General features: G+C 31.0%; 1 protein-coding gene across 1 annotated transcript in view; it reads left to right on the top strand.

Annotated features, from left to right (window-relative positions):
• Positions 1-1,401: 1,401 nt before the first annotated feature.
• The window catches only part of LOC110025885 (protein ECERIFERUM 26-like), a 20,699-nt gene continuing 1,934 nt past the window's right edge, over positions 1,402-20,166 (top strand). Inside the window, 2 exon segments of the mRNA XM_020726567.1 lie at positions 1,402-1,873; positions 1,876-1,917. Coding sequence (XP_020582226.1) covers positions 1,478-1,873; positions 1,876-1,917 — 438 coding nt within the window. The 5' untranslated portion in view covers positions 1,402-1,477.

Genomic DNA, 20,166 nt, shown 5'->3' with positions numbered 1-20,166 from the left:
CTAGATATGCCTTAATCTTCATTTTTTAACTACAATCTTCTATCGTTGTGTTTAATAATGGCCAATTGGATACCATGGCTCACCAAACTTATTGCCCATCGACACCAAATTCGATGCACTCTAACATTATCATCCGCCGTCATTTATGAACCTAATGCATGCTATTGATGCACACCATCATCTATAGGTTTAGTGCATGATGTTGGCTCATCTTATTTTTTTTGTTAATTTATGCACCCTATTACCTTGAGACAGATGGACAACGTTAAAGTAAGAAAATACTGACTAGTCTAATGTTAGTAATTGATACCAACATAAACCTATTTCTTCCTTGTCACTTATCATCGTCAATACTAACGACACGTATAATCACTGATAGAGTTTACCCCTATAGACCAAGATGATACTAATCAATTCATCACTTAACTCATCTCATCAAAGAAAGATAATTGAGCATTACTCGTGTAATCTCTTGAAAACAAATTAAAAGGCTTCTAAACTTCTCTAGCGTCCTTCATGGGACAATATATCAACCTCTCCTTCATATATGGCGAAGTGCATCAATTTAATTTAACTTATGACATATACTAGTAATATTATTTCAACCAAGTAAATTTTTTTTTCCTTTTCCTGATTTTTCATTTTGAAACACTAATGTCACTTGCAACTCTTCTTTTATTTGTATGTTGTGTAATGAATCCTCCTATAAATTTATATGTTAATGTGTGTGTATGTTTATATATGAATATATTCTAGGAAAATGATCATCATCTTCCATAATACAATTTTATATTATTTTTTTTTAATTATAATATTAAAGTTATCCATTTTCTTAATATCATTTAGTCTAGTGACTTGTATTATTTTCAAGACTTTTAGTATCATTACTTCAATCAAATGCATCCAAGCTTATATTAAAAATGGCTCTAATTATTTGAAATATAATTACATTTTCAATATATGCAATGATTTTGAATAAAAAAAATTTGATTGATGAAATATATACATAAATTTAGACGTAAGAGAAAGAAACTTACAGACATTATTTAATCATATCTGTATTCTTTATGTTTAACATTAGAGTTAATCATCATCAAACAAATTAAAATTTAATTCATAAATAATTTTTTTATGGTGTGGAAACGAAATCAATATCCGAAGGACTTCTTAATTTTAAGAATATAATAAATTCTAGATTTAAAAAAAAAATTACGAGCAAAATGATCAACTAACACCCATTAATTCATAACATATCAGAAAACTATGTTTCACAATATATATATATATATATATAATCAACAAATAAATATCATAAAAATTAAAATCTAATAATTTTTAAAACATTATTCGAAGAAAATTAATATCAAAACCGAATTTTTTTTGGTTGCTTGCTGCAACTCGCAGAAAGGGCTTCCATCCCCTCCCAACCCCCATAAATAGGCTCTGAGATCCATCAGCTTCTCCATAACCGCCCACCATGGTCTCCTCAAACTTGTCCGACGCTATCCACAGCATCCGCCTCTCCACCGTAGTTCCCGGAGACGTCACTCCGGCGAACACCGTTCACCATCTCACCGGCGGCGATCTCGCCCTGAAGCTTCACTATCTTAAATCCGTATACTATTTCCGTCCAAGCGATGTTTTGATGGGCCTAACCATTCCTTCCCTCAAGAAACCCATGTTCCCCTTACTGAACATCTATTATCCGGCGGCCGGCAGAATTCGCCGCGACGAGACCGGCCGGCCGCACATCAAGTGTAACGACGGCGGCGTCAGAATTGTGGAGGCGTGCTGTGATTTGACGATGGAAGAGTGGCTGGACCGGAAGGAAGTGGACCGCAACCGCCGGCTTTTTCCGGATAAGGCGGGGGGGGGGTTGGACCGGATATTTACTTCTCCCCAACTGTCTTCATTCAGGTTACTCTTTTCATGACCGTCCTTTAGTAATTTATGTTTTTGCATATTTAATTAATTGTATTTTATTATTAGTAAATTATTACTGAATATAAAGGTGAAAACGTTATCTACTTTTGGTTGTTCCAAAAATAGAAAAAAATCAACTTAATTAGCTTCGACTGACTTGACCTTTTTTCCGATTCTAATTTAAGTTGGCAGACTTAAATTTGTCCTATTCCGGAAGGATGCTCTGAACCCGTTCTTCCTTCTTTTCATTATTTTAAAGGGAGCGAAAAATTCTAGTAGAAATTTTATGTATAAACATTTTCTAATCGTTCATTTACCTTTTGCCCATTTTTTAGGTTCCAAGAGTAGTAATAATAATAGAAGACATTAATTTAATCTTCAAAATAGGGAAAATGTATCATATATATAATTAAAAAAAAATTTATTGTGGAATACTCAATTATGCATCTCATTTATATAATAGAATATTAATCCAATTAAAAGATTTGTTGCCTGCCGAAATAATTCATAGGATTAGAGTGATTATTTAATGCGTTAGTGTTGCATGAAGATCCAACACACGCATATAAAAGTAGAAAATATAGATCTTTTATGTGGAAAAATCTGAAAAGGAAAAAACACATAATGTCTACCCCAATCAAAATAATCAACAATGTATTTGTAAGTAGAGATGTCTGCCTTTCTCACATGACATGGAAAAACAAGATTACAATCTTATACCGAAAATTACATTTGTCTTTATATACAAAAAAATATATAAGTGTAAGACACAACAACCATTTTTTTACTACAATGTTTGCAAGCAATGGTTGCTGGCACTTGGTGGTTAGCGAAGGCAGACGATGATTGTCGACGATGGTTGATGGTGCTTAATGGCTATAGAGTTCAGTAGTTATTCGTAAGGTCTTCTCTCCAGAACAAACTCTTGAATTTCACGAGTAAATAGAGGAGGACTATTTATAATTTTTGGATAAGGGTATTTTGATCTTTTGCTGTGTAATTTTTTTAACCACCCGATCGAAAAGTTCATATTGATTCATCTTGATCATAGATAATTTTTTAATGATTTGAATGCCTAAATGACCCTAAGATTTAGCAATCTTGGGCTTGCTCGATTTCTCTTATCGGAACACTTGATTCAACTATAAATATGTCAAATTTGTAGTTCATTTGATCATTAAATTAATCTAAAACTTCTAAATATGCTTCAACAACTTGATATGGGATTGATTGGACCAAAATTGAGTTGATTTTGATATTGTTCAGTTCGTCTTGTCGAGCTGTCAGTTTGAATACAACTTTGCTGAAATAATGAGGGCTTGAGTGATTTTGAAATTTTAAATTTTATTATTTAAAATTCGTCGAGATTTGTGTTTTATAGAAATTTGTCGATGACATATCAGTTGCTCTTTTTCTTTCAAATGATGTTGTTAGTGTCATTCAAAAATATGTAACTAGTATTGAAAATGTGTTCAAAATAATTTCAGAAGTTCCAAACATTGAACTCTCAATAGATTTAAGTTGTCATGTGTGCTTCAAAGAGTTATCATGTTATTATTGTCAATCTTGGTGTTCGTGGTGGTCGAGTAGCAGTGATATGGAAGAGGCTGGATAGATGCTGTTTGAAGATGACTGTGATCGTCGGATAGTGGTGGTCGATAGTTGTAGCGATGGTGGGTGGCGTGACGTGTGGTCGTGTGCAGTTGCGTGAATAGGGTAGTGCTACCATGGAACCATTCCTGTGCACCTCCATGTTCGCAAGTTCTTTTGTGGATTAAAACCTGAAAATTTTGAATATGCCACTTTATTTCAAAATTTTTGCTATTAAATAGACCGATTTAATTAGTGGGAGAGAAGAAACACTACTCTGATTAAGTCTCCTTTCCCTTGAAAAGTCACGGACATTTATTCATTGTAGAATATTTTAGGTAAAGCCTATATTCCAAAATGACTTGCTTAAAAAAATAAGAAATACTCTAGAACAAACTCTTGAATTTCACTTTTTCTTCTATTCTCCTCCATCTCTAAATAAAAAGAGGGGGAATAATTATAGGCTTTAAAGATGGACATTTTTATCTTTTGTTGCATAACTTTTCTAACAACAGGATCAGACAGTCCATGTTGATACCACATTGATCATAAATAGTTTTTAAATTATTTCAGTGGCTAAATGACCTCAAAATTTTGTAATCATTGACTCATTAGATTTCTTTCCTCAGGGCACTTAACTATATATATATATATAGAGAGAGAGAGAGAGAGAGAGAGAGAGAGAGAGAGAGAGAGAGAGAGAGAGAGAGAGAGAGAGAGAGAGAGAACAAAAATCTGTTAAAAAATTCAATCCAAAATGTGTTGATGATAATGATGTTGATATAGGAAGAATGAAAATATCAACACCATTATTTTTTTCCACCGTACATTAAGTAGCAAAATTAAAGCTTGAGAAAATTCAAAAGCACCTGTTCTCCCAGTCTCTTCATCAAACATTTCTTTTATCAAAGAAACAAAATGAAGAAAGCACTCTCAAGCATGAAACTGTCACAATCCACCAACACACACATTTAATTCCAACACACAAGTCCAACATCCAAAACCTAACCAAAGGCAACTGTTGAGAAAGAATGTATTAAAAAAGGAGAAATCCATAAAATCACAGAAAAAAGCCATTCCTTCAAAATTCACCACAAGAAAAAGCATGATTTTACTCACAAAGCACTGTAAACTTCTCATAGCAAAGACGAAACCCAAAGAAATGCACAGAAAAGCCATTCCATCGAAAATCACCGCAATAAAGGCAACGACATTACTTACAGAGTACCATGACCACGGAGCGCAGAGAGGAGCAGAAAGACAGCAATCGAGAGAGACACGTTAAATAGGCGCGTGAGAGGGATCACTTATTTAGCAATCGAAGCCACGGGATGAGGGCAGAGGAGAAGATCGAAGAGGCACCTAGGGCATGGGATGAGGGCAAGCGCGACAGGAGGGCAGAGAAGTAAGAAAATTCCTCCAAACGTGGGTTACGGGGTCGAACCCGCGACCAGTGTTTATTACAAAACAAAACTAGTTATCGTAAAACGCACTGAAGACGAAGAAAACAAGGTGGTGTTTTGAAAACGTAGATGCAGTGGATAAGCTGCGCTAAACATATCTTAAGTCTCATTCCACTTGAGAAGTTATGGAGATTTATTCGTTGTAGAAGATTTTGGGTAAAGCTCATCTTCCAATATGTCTTTCTTTGGAAGAATTAGAAATACTCCATCTCTAACTCTAGAATTTCTAAAGGCTCCATTGACCTACAAAATTTATTAAGAAAATTCAAAGAAGAAAATGAATTGCTAAAAATATTTTATTGAATGTCGGGAACTTAGTTATGCTCATGTTTAAGATGTTAACATGAGTGTGCACTCAAAGTTATACTGAAAGTTGCCCCCCCAGTCTAGAATTAGTTCTCATAAACTTGATGTCTAAATGAAATGCAACAATGTTATCCCATCATAATCGTGTTCACGACTTTAACGTCAATAATCATTTGAGTCTATAGTGAAGTTTGCCCCTTAGTCTAGAATTGGTTCTAATAGACTTGATATCTAAATGAACTATAGAAAGATAAGCCCATACAATCATGCTCATGATGTTGAAATGAACGATCTTTTAGGATGCAGTGAAGGTTTCCCCCTATCAAAGAATGCATCGAAAATAATCTTTTAGTGACTCTCATTTTGATTAATCTCAGAAAAGTGAGGAGTATCATTAACAATCCTCCAGTTTGCAATAAATTGTTCCACAAATAATTCAGCAAGCTTATGAAAGGTATGTATGAACCCTCCTATGAATAAATAAAATCAAATATATGCTTAGCCCTTAAGGGTCTTTTTGGGGCAGTTGTAGCTCATCAATAAAATGCTACAACTTAGCTTCCTCAAAAAGCTGTTGCGGATGAGCTGGTTGGTCATTTATTTTCTTGCAGTTTAAAAACAGCTTTGTGGCATATGTTCTGGACAAATGACCATTCAACTCAAGTGTAGTAATGATGTTTGTAACAGAGCTGTCATAGTCATGTATTTCATACTTTAGAAACAAAAATTTACTTTAGAACAGTACAAAAAATATGATATACTAAACAAGAAAACTCATGAGAACATTGAATCAAAACCCTAATTTACATAAAATCATGAACTCAAACACTTAATTGCTGAACAATAGCCAACAAGCTAGCAAGATACTGATATCAACAAGCTAGACCATGCATAAAGCACAACAAGATAAACTAAAATAAGAACTCCAGATTCACATGATGCATCATATATATATTTATATATATATATATATCCTACTTCTTTAAAGCAAAAGAACATATGCTTAGTAAAAGTAATTAGTAATTATAGAAGGGAAAACTCCCCGTATTTTTAAGCATAAAAGTGCACCCTTCTCTCACAATAATAACAAACGGGATTACAATCTTACATCGAAAATTGCAATTATTTTTATACAACAAAAAAAAATGTTGGACGCAATTGCCATTTTTTAACTGCAACAAATGCAAGTAGTGGTTCTCATTTGTCGGCAACGACAGACGATGACGAACAGCAGTGGTCGACTATGACCGGTTGGCAGTGATCGACGGTGGTTGGTGACTAGGAAGACTAGTGGTTACTCATGGGATTTTCTCTCCATAATAAACTTTAAAATTTGACTTCTTCTTATCTTCTCCTCTCCTCTCCAACAGAAGAGAGGGTGCCTATTTATAGTCTTTTGAGATGGATGTTTTGGTCTTTTCTTACTTAACTTGTCTAACTATATGATCAGATGGTTCATATTGATCCATCATTAAAATGGTTGGTTTGAAAATGGTTGGTTTTTATATTACTTATGTGCCTAAATGTCCTCCAAATTTATCATGGGATCGTTGGATTCCTTTTATCGAGACACTCGATTGGTTTATAAATATTTTAAATTTGGCCTCCCATTACGTCTCAACGGCTTCATTTGAACTTGATTGGACTTAAATTGAATTGATTTTTATATCATTGGGTTCTTTCTATCGAGACGGGTTTGTCTAACTATAGATTTGTTGAAATCAGTCCCAAATGATCTTGCAATTTAATTTAAAGAATTTATTATTAAAAAATGCTTCAAGATTCATATTTTATAGGAATTGATGACACATCAAAACTTAATAAATTAAAGATAGATTAAACATTCTAAATATTAAAATAAATTTCATATGATACGCTATCATTTAATAACCGGTTCAGTATTTGACTATGTTCTTTATTACATCCATATGTCAGTCTAGCAAATTTTTGGCGGATCTGTACTCCCAAGTTATTTATTAAATTCTCAACGGTGACCTTAAATGAACAAGCAAGGAGTTCAATCTTTTTTAATTTTTGGGAGGCCACCTGTGTTCTTTGAGTGGAAAAGATGATGACCCTGCAACACAAAAGTTATTAGGTGCGGGATAAATTTGTGTGTGGTGTCCGATTTAGTGCGTCCAAAATTTTGAATGGACCCCATTTTAAAAATAAAAAAACAAAAATATGTATTTTAGTCGTCTAGATTGCACACCGCAAACAAATTTACGTGACACGCAATAAGCGCTCCTGCATCACAGTTAATATTCCTTTGTCTAAATAAATTTAATTTCAAAATTGAATTTTCTATCAAAAGTATGTAAATATTGAAATCCTAATAAAATGTACTATTTTTTTATAAAATTTGTAACTACAAATTACAGATTAACGAGAAAAGTTTAAAAAGAAGGGAAGATTTACATACATAACACTCAAAGTCTTTTATTTTTATGTGATATGAAAATTTTGGGTGGTATAAATGTAAAAAAACCAAATGTTAGATGTTAAATATGTAACTATGTAGGAATTAGGTGCAATGCCAAAAAATAAAAGCTGTACTATTTGAAAGGGTTCCTCTTTCCTAATGCTCTATAAATCCAAACGAATAATACCCTTTGGATTATCATTACATTACTGAGACATTTAAAATTTAAAAACAAAACTATTTAAAACTATATAAAATTTTAATTTAAATCGGAATCACCTACATAATGAATTAAATGATTATATATACTTCAGGTAATATTTAAGAAATTATTAAATAATAAGGAATTCATTATTTTACTATCATAATTGGGGAAAATATTACATTAGTACTACGCACGTAGAGTAACGTGCGTAGCCAATAAAATCACGCCACGACACCCCACGTTACAGGAAAAAAAAACGGCGCGGTAACACGGGGAATTTTTTCCCTCCCATTATTTTCCCTCCCCCCCCCGCCTGTCTTATTCATGGGTTATTGTGTCCTAAGAATATTTCTGGTGTTATAATAACATAATAACACATCAATAACACGCAATAACACATCAATACACAATAACACATGAATAGCATGGGGGAAATATTTCCCCATGTTACCGCGCCGTTTTTTTTTTCTGTCAGGAATATTTCCCCGTGTTATTCTGGTGTTATTGTGTGTTATTCATGTATTATTGTGTCCTAAGAATATTTTTGGTATTATAATAACACAATACACATCAGTAACACATGAATAACACACAATAATACATGAATAACACGGGGGGGGGGGAGGGGGGGCGAATATTCCCCGTGTTATCGTGCCGTTTTTTTTCTGTCACGTGGAGTGTCTTGGCGTGATTTCATTAGCTATGCACGTTACTCTATGTGCGTAGTACTGATGTAATATTTTTTTCCCACAATTGACATATGATAAGGTTGTCGGGAAGACGAGAGGTCAAGTAGTAATTATGGTATTTAATGCTCTATAAAGCCATGACAATGTAATAGGAAAAAAAATGAACATAATTCAAGCTCTTCAGAAAAAAAATAATAAAATTATTAAGTTTGCAAACTATAGCTGATAAAATATTTAGTCCTGCCTGTCACGGACAAAAAGTCCCACATCGGCTAGGTGTAGGGCTGAAAAGCAGTATTTAAGTCCAGGGCTGCCCACCTCTTTTAAGAGCTCTTTTGAAAGATGACACGGCGTATCAGAGCAGATTATTGTCTGTCAGGTGTGTGGACTCTCCATGGTCAAGTGGAACCCTCGGAGAAGTCGATCCGTAACGAGGGCTTCACGTGATTGAGTGAAGGAGAATGTCACAGACAAAAAGTCCCACATCGGCTAGGTGTAGGGCCGAAAGCAGTATTTAAGTCATGAGCTGCCCACCACCCCGAAGAACTCTTTTGGGAGTGCCGCTCTAAAGTACTTAAGATACTGTGTAGGGTTATTTGAATGGATAAATTTGAAATACATTGTACTTCTTTTATGAATTTTAAAATATTAAGTGTTTAATATGAAGTGTCATAAAGACAATGAAAAATTTAAAATTTACATCTTAGTTCATTTTGTTTGAATTTAAAATTCGGTGAATTTTCCCCGATTTGAAATTAGATATTTTCGGCCTCCTTGACGTTTGCCACCGCCGTCGGTCGCCTCAACCAAGCTCTGCCACAGCCTCTCTCTGCCAATGTCGGTTGATGCCGTCGCTTGACGTTGTTACCGTTGTCGATGTCAATCGTTGGTTGCCACCGCCGGCCATTGGCCACCACACCTGCGAACAATGGTTTATATATTTTGAAAAATGTTGTTTTCAATCTACTTCAAATCAAACAAAAAAATATATAATATTCAACATTTTTTTATAATAAATCAAATAACTCAAAAGTATTTCAAATAAAATACATTATTTATGCTTTAACCCAAGAAGTAACACAAAGCTAGAGACCACATTTTCCACATATTTTAAACTGTTAGTATTTTTAGAAATAATTACACGTACAATATTGGAAATATTGCTATTTACAAATCTAGCACTCGAGTAATTTGTTTTAACTAATGAACTACACGTGCCACAGTCAAAACATTGAGAATTTGATCAAAAATGAAAAACATGGGTTGAGATTTTATCTTGAATTTTGGTATTTTGAGAGTTTGTGAAATGGATGGAATGGGATGCTATTTTTTAACCATTTATATATTTATATATTTTTGTTAAACTTTTGGGCAACTAAGAAAAAAATTCACCTAGACAGGGGACTGCATGTGGCCAAAATTAGTGACTTAGAAAGGGGTTGTTAGTTTACCATCTGTCTAAGTAATAGAGTGGACATTAAAGTTCGTGACAGGAGAGTTGGCATATGTGTGGGCCTCTGCTTGGTATGACAAAAATTACTGTTATATATTTATAAATGTATGACTTGAAAATAAAAGAATGATGCATTTAGGCAATAAATATTGTTGCATCTTTCTTTTTTCTTCCTAAAATGATGAAAAAATATTAAAAATAAGTTTGCAATTAGGGTTTGTGTCAAATAGGTACATACATATTATTTACCCTCTTCCGTGTGCTTAAAGAATATTGACTAACCTAGAGTAAGTTTTTAATTGATATGGTTATGCTAGGTAGGTTCTAGCCTGTCACTTCCAGATTACCCATTGTGTCCTCTCATAAGACTAATTAGGTCTCAGGTTCTAACTCTAGATCAAATTGGTAAAAGTTCTAGCCAGTCAACCTAGAATCACTAATTTTACATCTATCAAAATTTATCTCCCTATTTATTTGCACTCCTCCCTCGACTAAGTCTACCCTGATACTAAGGGTTAATGTGACATTCACTAGTTGTGTGAAATCATGACCCTCTTGGATCATTATGTTTCACAACGGATTTTAACATTATAAATGATCAGTTTGCAAAGTAAATTAAGAACCAGTGAAAATATCATCACAATTTTGGAATAAAAGAAATCTTCAAACCATTCTAATGCCACACAAGATTAATTCTCATCACAAGGAGAAAGAGTAAGATACATAGTTGGGGATTAATATATAACAAACAATTTTTTATATCTCTCTATATCTGATTCATAATTTTCTTATTTCTACAGAAATTTTAAACCCTTATGAATATTCTAGGAAGCAAACAAAATTTTCCCAACTTTCATGTTGATAACTTTATTCAATTTGACCTGCAAAATACATATTAAAGTTAAATATAGAAAGCAAATTTTTTTGTTCTACATCTAAATGCTTTCAATAAAGTAAGATCTTGATACCATGATTCATATAAGCCATGGCAATTATCTCATGATATTTTGTCATTATATTTATTTTATAATATTTTCATTTCAATTCGAATAGAATTATCATTATTTTAATTATTCATACGAGTTATTACAATCATTCCTCCTTATAAAAATGTGTCCTCACAATTTTTGGATTTCGTGTAATTCGTCAAAAGAAGCGAGAATATAATTATCTAAACTTAGATTTTTTTTCTTAGGTTATCTTCATTTTATATTTATGCTTCTATTACACATTAATGTTAGGGGAGTTCTTACTTCTAAGTTCTTTTATATTATAGATTTGGAATGTTTTTGACTCCCCTTACATATGACATTGAGCTGCAACTCAATTTTTTCTTATGACTTTATTTTTTTATATATTTTATTTATTTTATCAAAAATTATATATGTAACACATCATGTACTCCTATCATTTGATCTTGGGATGTCAATTATTTTAAATGTCCCAATTTTTAATTCTACAATGGAGAACCATAAACTTTTAATATCATTCCTCCACTTCAAATAATTACATTATTATTAATTCTCAATTTTTTCTCTGTTTTTGTTTGCTCAACTAACTCATTATATTTTTCATCTTTTATTTATGTTCCTCGAATTCCTTCTTGTATAAATAATCACCATAAGATATCAGTAATTTTTTTTTTCAATTTCTATTTTATCAATTTAGGGTCTGTTTGGGGCAGTTGTAGCTTATTGAATAATCTGTTGATAAGTTTATTAAAAATAACCTAATAATAAGCTAGGTGAGGTGGCTATTATAAATTTTTATTTTTTTAGAAAAGTCAGACTACTGTCAGAAGGTTCCACCGTATCTAGATAGGTGCGGTGTGAAAACGCTGTTTTCGGCGTTTTCAAAACACATAAGCTGTCAAAACGCAGTTTACCCAAACAGGTTAGGAACGTTTTCAAAACACCACCGCACCAAATAAGCTGCCCCAAACGGACCTTTAGTTTCTTTAATGATCAAATAGTTTGCAATACTAGGGATTTTTATTTAACGCATTAGCCACAATATTAACTTTATCAAATTCAGGTCATACTCTTTAATAAACTCTAATCATTTTCTCCATCTCAAATTTAACTCTTTCTGTGTTAAAATATATTTGAAGATACGGTTATAAACATATATTTCACATCTAACTCTATATAATTAAACAATATTATCAGATCTCAAATTTAACTCTTTTTGTGTTAAAATATATTTTATGATATGGTTATCAACATATATTTCACATCTAACTCTATATAATTAAACAATATTATTAGATATTTAAAGCCAATATTATTGATGTTAATACCAAATCATGGGTTACATAATTATTTTTATGATATTTCTATTATAAAGGTTCATATATAATAATCTTCACATTCTTCATTAACAAACAATCTAAGCATTTAATAGATGCATCACCAAAAATTTGGAAACCTTTATTTTCATGTGAAAAGTTATACAAGGAAACACTAAATAATCTTCTTTTCATTATATTCATTAGTTTACAAAAATGATACTACTTCATAAGTCAATAATAATATTGTTATAACTATTTGAGAAAGTTCCTTCATAAATTATTTCTAATAATTTTTCATCAACAAAAAATTATTTACTTAAGACATATTAGTTAGTCTTGGTCAATCTATATTTGCCTCACTTTTCAAGTTTCTATTGATACTCCTTCGTTATTGTTAATTGATAAAATACCCCAAGAATACTAACTTCTCAACCAAAATTTATCTATAAACAATTTTGCGTGTAAGTTATAATTTCTCAATGTTTATTATTTAAGATTCAAATAAGTAGCATAATTTTTATCATTATATTCATAAAACAACATATCATTTATAAAAAATAGCTATAAATTGATCTAGATATGGTCTAATCTATATAAAAGGTACTAGTGCCTCAATTACTTCATATGGCATTGCTAGGAACTTATTATTATTATATCTTACATTAAAGTAATTTAGTAGCATCTTTTTTTTCTTACATTCAATTTATGATATCATATCCTTGAGGTAAATTTTAGAAAATATTGATACCCCTTAAAATAAATATAGTATTAATTCTTAACAAAATAAACTTATTTTTATATTAACCCCATTCAATTGCCCATCTTCATAGTTTCACCCTTCTTTACAATTAACAATAGAACTCCCCCAGGTGACACACTAGTTCTTTCGAAATCTCTATAGATTAGTTTATGTACTTAAATTATTAATTTTAATAAAATTTTCAATATTATTCTAGATGGAGTTTTTGCTAATGGTATTATGCTAAGACACTAGCTCGGTAAAAAATCAATCTTTTTATCAAAAGAAAATCTTACTAATTAATTAAAAAGATATCTTTGAATTATTTTACCACCTATATATTTTATTCTTACAACCAATATTCCTCCAACTTTAACATCTTCCAAAATGTTATACTTCCTTTCTTCTTAAATTTATTTAATTAAATGGCCAATATTAAATATGGAAATACCCTTTTATCTCTATGCAAACAAATCTTGTCACCATTTTCTAAAAAAAAATATATGAAATTTATTTTTCTATAATAAATTTTAGTTCAAAATAAAGTCAACTAATTCATTCTCAACATAGTATTAAATTCAAGCAAAATAATCAACTCAAAAATTCAAATCCTTCTGATTTGTTTTTAATTTCATGGATATATGTATAAATTATTATCATTTTATCTCTAATACACACATTATATTAGGTAAAATGTTCAAATGTTTAAAAAGCACTTCAATTATAAAAGAATGGATGACATTATAATTAATGAACATTCTATTCAAATATTTTGACGTTAAAGCAATACATGTTATTATATTTCATAAAATCTTCGTCTCTTATGGATTCTAAGTATATACTTTGGTCTAAACGGAGATACTTTGCTTTAAACTACTATTTTTGGTCGTCTATTAGCTTAACTATTACGACTCCAACTTTTCCTTGCAAGTGGATTCCTCATTATAAATTCTTGATAAAATTTTACTTGTTCTAGAGCCCCTAAACTTACTATATTTTCCTTTAGATTTAAACTCATCCATCATATTTTTCCTCCAAAGTGGGCATTCTCTAATTTATGTCCCACTTTGGCATATTTAAAATATTAACTTACAAAAACATTAATCGAATGCCTCTTTCCACAAAATATATAAACTTTAATTATTCCTTTAAAAATTGGTACACTATTTATTGATTTTATATGATTAAACCTAGTGTTTTTTTTTCCAAACATTTCTTTCTTCTTTAGAAATCTCTTCTAATCTTTTTTACTAGCTTCTTATCTTTAATGTTTTATGATAATGATAATATTTATCAATCTAGCTCTTCTGGTTAAATAAAAAAAATTAATTTTGAAGCGTACAAAGTATTAAATGATGTTATCTTGCAAATTTTTTTAGAGATATATGCATATTTCTTCGTATGTTCTAATTAATTTTGAAGAATATCTTCCTAAATTTATAAATTTCAAATTCATATTCCATTATTATTCTTCAACCCCATAATAATCATATAAATATCTTCTGCATTTGTGTCTTGTAGATGATAACACAAACCATTCTTTACATTTACCTATACATTTGTTACCTGAAATCACAAAATTCAACCTTTCATTAAATTCTCCCATTATAGATTCAGTTCCAATATATCAACCTATTCTTCTAACAAAAATAGCTAAGAAAATCTATCTTCTTAGCATTCATTTCTATCTATTATATTTTCAAACCTAACTAACAATCTTCAACTACAATTAATTCTATTTTGCATTTAAAAATAGGTGATCTTGCACTTTGAAATGACTTCAAATTTTTATTGACCTCTTCATATTTGCAGACATCTATTCCAGTTTGTGCATCCACTAATAATTAAGCCATCATATTGGCAAATTATATCGTTAAACAAATCCACATGGATCACCTTACTTATTTGCCTAGAAATTAAACAATTAGCAAAATCTTATTATTGGTTGGATATATAATTCATCACCTATTTACGGAACATATTTTTAGCATATGCATATTATCACTAAAGTAATAAATTATTTTATAATATGCATAAAATGAGCTTAACCTTATAGTTCCTCTATATTAAATTTAAAGGCCATCATATGGTTAGATAATAAAAAAAAGATCATCCTATGGCTAACTATTATATAAAACTCAATCTTTCTAATTTGATTCTCTAATACCGCTTTTTATCATGCCTCAACCCATATAATTCACATATGACCATAGATTACAGGGAGCTAGAGTGGAACAGAAGGATGGAGACCACTTTTTTTCATATCATAATTCAATCATCACCAGTACTTAAAAAGTTTATCCCTAAAAAATTTAGGATCGTCAAATTATTATATGAAATCACACTAATCTCACAAATATATATACAATAAACAATCAAGCCCCTCATAAAAAATAATTATTAAATTATAAATTCACAAGAATTACACTAACCTAGATGTTTATTATTATATCATTAATATTCTAATAAATTCGTACATATTATACACTACTTATGATATCAATATTTATTATAGTAACTCTTTCTCTGTTTAAAATGATTAACAACTATGAATCCATCAAGGATAAGCATAAATCTTAATAGGTTATATAGATCATTTCGAGAATTCATTATGTTAAAAGAAATATAATATCTATTCATATCACATTTATAATAAAAGATAAGATCATTTATATATAATTTCTATCAATTTAAATGAAATCGTAAAACTATATTTCAAGAGATTAATATTATAACTTATTTATAAATTTGATATGTGTTCATGATGTACTAATACCTCATTTTATATAAATAAGTTACTAATTATTAGTATTATAATGTACATAAAAATATTAATTTATTTTAATTAATGATTGAATTTTCTATCTTTAATATCTTATCATCTCATTATCATAAATGTAATTACATAATATTTTTCCTTATTATGAATATGATCATCGTCTTATTTCTAATGGGCATCATATTCATCATAGATCACTGATATACAATATCCCAAAATATGTATATTTTTCAATTCTTACATTATATCTAAAAGCTCTTTTCTTTCTCATTTAATGTGCAAGGCAAACATGTGATCTTGCTCTCTCGTGGATATAATCTTTATATCCATAAAATTTTAAATCATATATTTAGCCATCCTTTCATCATAAACAAAACATGTGGTCGCATAAGGGTTAACGATGAAGGCAATATAAGATGAGGTTATAGTGAAGATGGAAGCAAAACGTGTTTTATAATGAGAATGAGGAGCTAAAAATAATGTGTCAACTATAAAAAAAATGAAGGTGACAATATTTAAGTGGAAATGAAAGTATTAGTGGTAGTTTAGGGCATAATATATAAAGTGGAATCCATATTATGCTCGGAATGATTTTGTAATAACAAAAATTTTGCAAAATAGGAATAAATTAATTTCCACAACAACTAGGCTATATTAGCCATTACATAGCATTTCAAGTTAACAGAGACCTATTAATGTTAATGGAGGCTAAGGCAAAATTTGTAGAAAACCATTTATATATAGGTTCATAAGGCAAAATGCTTATTAGTTTATAAAGTGACATCAACGTTTGAAGTGTCCTACTAAGTTTGTAATGGGCTATAAACTTTTATAAATTGTAGCTATTAATATAAATTGTTTTGCTTGAATAAATGTCTTATAATTTAATTTGCAATTTGCATCTATTATGACAATTGGAGACTTCTTATCACAAGTAATTTATCTTCCTCCGCATGTAAGATTCGGTCCCTCTTTGGATTAGCATTTTCTTCTTTTATCACTTCATTTTCTTTTAGATCAACCTCCTCCACAAATGAAATAATTCACCAATTAGGACAATTAGGGACTATGTGGCCAAACCCATGGCATTTGAAGCATCGTATAATATATGTAGTTCCTTCCCTCACTGTGGTAGCAGTTACCTCCATTTGAAAAGTATTTTTGCTACTATTTTCAATATTTCGACAACCAACATGTGCCAAGAGAAGGATTGATTTGACGGAACCGCCCAAATCTTTGAAAGGACTGTGTATAGGAGTGTTCCGATCTAACTTATGTTGCTTTTCAACCTTCATCACCAAGTTAATAACGCATTATAATGTCCAGAACGATTAGAGTTGAACCAAATTGCAATAGATGGTCGTAGACCATCAAAAAAATATGCAATAATGTGCTCTTCAAGTCCAAAAAGATAGCACTTCAGCCCCAATTATTCAAATTTAGCGATATATCCCTCCTCGATGATTCTTGTTGATGAAGTTTATAAAACTGGATGAAGACTTTTTGTCATTAATGCTTGAATACGAGAGTTTGTTGCATTTCCTTCTTCTTTTTTGTCTAAGTCATGATATTGGATCTTACCACTCTTTATCGAATCATCTTCAAGTTTTCTCACGAGGGTGAGGTGTTCTTAAATTTTACTGCCACCAATTTGACGATATATTTCTTGTGACATTTCTTTGTATTCAAGAATTCATTCAATCATACGTTGCCAATTGATGAATTCAACACGATCCAATCTTCCATCAACATCAAGAAGGTTGCTTTTGATTCTAGAATCTGGAGGTTTCCATTGATTTTTACGCCTTAACATACTTAGAAGTTTTTCATCACTAGATGTCTCTTGATGAATGGGTTATCTTATTCCTTGCCAATCACCTCATTTTTTGATTCATTTTGATGTTCTTCCCTATCTCGTTGTTCAAGAAGCACCAGTCTTGTATGTAGATGATGATTTTTTTGCTGCAATTCTTCCACAACCAAATCTCAGGCTGGACAGACATCTTTTCTCCTAGACGGCGTCTTCAATTGCTTCTAGTAACAAGAAAAGAGAAAAAATAATTACTAGAAATCAAGGGGAAAGAATGATAGTGTTCTGTTACTATTTTCAGATTTTTTGCTACAAAAAATACAAGAAAAGGGTTCAAAAAGGCTATAAATTCTTATTAAGAATTAGTATCAAGGTGTACCACACACAAAGGCAGGGATAAAAATCTGTTTGCTAGAACATTATTGGACAGAAATCTTCGACAAAAGCTGACCTCAAGCCTATGAAAGATTCTTCGCCAGAATTCTGCCACAAAATCAAACTGAAATCCTCTCAAAAAGCTTGGGCAAAAATCTACTACAAAATATGTCCATAGGATAGCAATGGTAGGAAGAAAGCAAGAAAAAACAAAGAATTGAATTCCAAAGTACCGAGTTCTAGATTGACAAAATTCAACAAATCTTGATAGCATAAATCTTTGCTCTAATACCAAGATGATACCAGAACAATATAAAAACAGAAATCTGCAATTCAAATAATCTATAAAAGAAGAAGAGCTGAACCAAAAATCTTAAGGAAGAGAAAGAAGGCATTAAGTGAAAGAAAGATAGTTGATCAGCACCTGGGCGCCACTCCAGGATACTGAATACATTTAACTTAGAATGATATGGGAAAAGTTACTAAAACCAATCCAAAACTCTTCATCCCCAATCCACACAAAAAGGACCTACTTATAAAGACTAGATTCCCATAATCATAATTATTTCATCATAAAATAAAGAGACAACAACAAATTAAAATACATAAACCACGGCATATAAACTGAAATAAATCTCTAGCTCCCGCATCACAAAAGCTCTTAAAGCTTATTGAAATAAATTATTAAATAAAAGCATATTTTTTTCTATAATTATTAACTAACAAATTGATCACAAATAAGTCATGCAAGCTCATATGATCGACATGTTTGTCCGATATAGTTAGGTGGTGCCCTCTACACCAACACCCACTTATGTTAGGTAGATGGCATCCTTAAAACGGACATCTTTATTATTCATGATAGATGCTAATTTTGTAGCTTCCTCTAGCAATATATAATGAGAGTGTCAGGATCTACTTTGACCAAGCTCTTCAACTCTTTCTTTCTATTTAGCTTCTTCGCTTTAGAATCTAAAACTATCATCATTATTTCCTTAATAAGTTCTTACACCGCTTTTACTCTATTTTTATCACTCATCCTCCTCTTCTTTACATAATGTTTATTTTCATTTTTCAATGCTCTTTTATTATAACATCAATCACAACCACTGCTTCCACCACCACAATGCCCTTCAATACTTCTTCTTTAATGATATACCGCAACATACACCATCACCTTTGAACAACTTATGGGACCAATTATTTTTTCCATTAGATAAATGATGCTTGATGCCAACCACAACCTATAAATGACAATGATAAGTACACTCTCTATATGAACAAAGGAGTCGTTATATTGGTGCGATGAGATGATGCTAGCCTTAAAGGAAGGGTGACAGAAATGAGACATGAAGACACAAGTAGATGATGAATTTCTATGGTTAACGTTTTTAGGATTCATTTATAGTGTATTGACAGTGTGATTCTATTATGAATGAAAAAAATGTACATCGAACAAGTCCATCTAGCATTATCTAGTAAAGTCGATAGACCAAGAGAAGAAGAGGAAAGTATAGTTTAAGGAATTACTCCTTTACTACATTTGTTAAGTTTCAAAGTTTTCATGGAAGCATCTTATCATATGCTCATGGGCAAGGAGCTTTTATAAGGTGAGGTCAACCTTTGATTTTACCCAAAAAATTTTTATTACAATCATTTAAGATTGATATTTGACCACTTTCAAACCTTTTTCATGATCATGCGAAGATCCTTGATAGGTTCTAGGTGAAATGTGCTTTAATTGAGCCATTAATAGATACCATGTATCAATGACATAATAGACATCTTAGATCTACTACCCTGATCTAACTTTTATTCATATATATCATATTAATTTTACTCCTTTTTTTCCATCCAATCCTTTTAACAAATTTTATAAAAATATCCAGCATATATTTTATAATTTTTAATATCTTTTTTAATTCTTCGTACTCTTAGTTTAAATATTGAAAGTTATTTCGATACTGATACAATCAATAACCTAATTCTAGGCATCCATCCTCTACTGTCTGCCATCATGAACACAAGGCGGTTTACTATATTCCTACCGATTCACGTACGTAACAGGAATGAATTGATTTGCAGCCGTATAGAAATTATCAAAATTCTATATATATATATA

Source organism: Phalaenopsis equestris, unplaced genomic scaffold (assembly GCF_001263595.1).
Source record: "Phalaenopsis equestris unplaced genomic scaffold, ASM126359v1 Scaffold000339, whole genome shotgun sequence".
Classification (NCBI taxonomy): Eukaryota; Viridiplantae; Streptophyta; class Magnoliopsida; order Asparagales; family Orchidaceae; genus Phalaenopsis; species Phalaenopsis equestris.
Note: the sequence above shows the minus strand (reverse complement) of the source record. Positions and strands in the feature narration are given on the sequence as shown.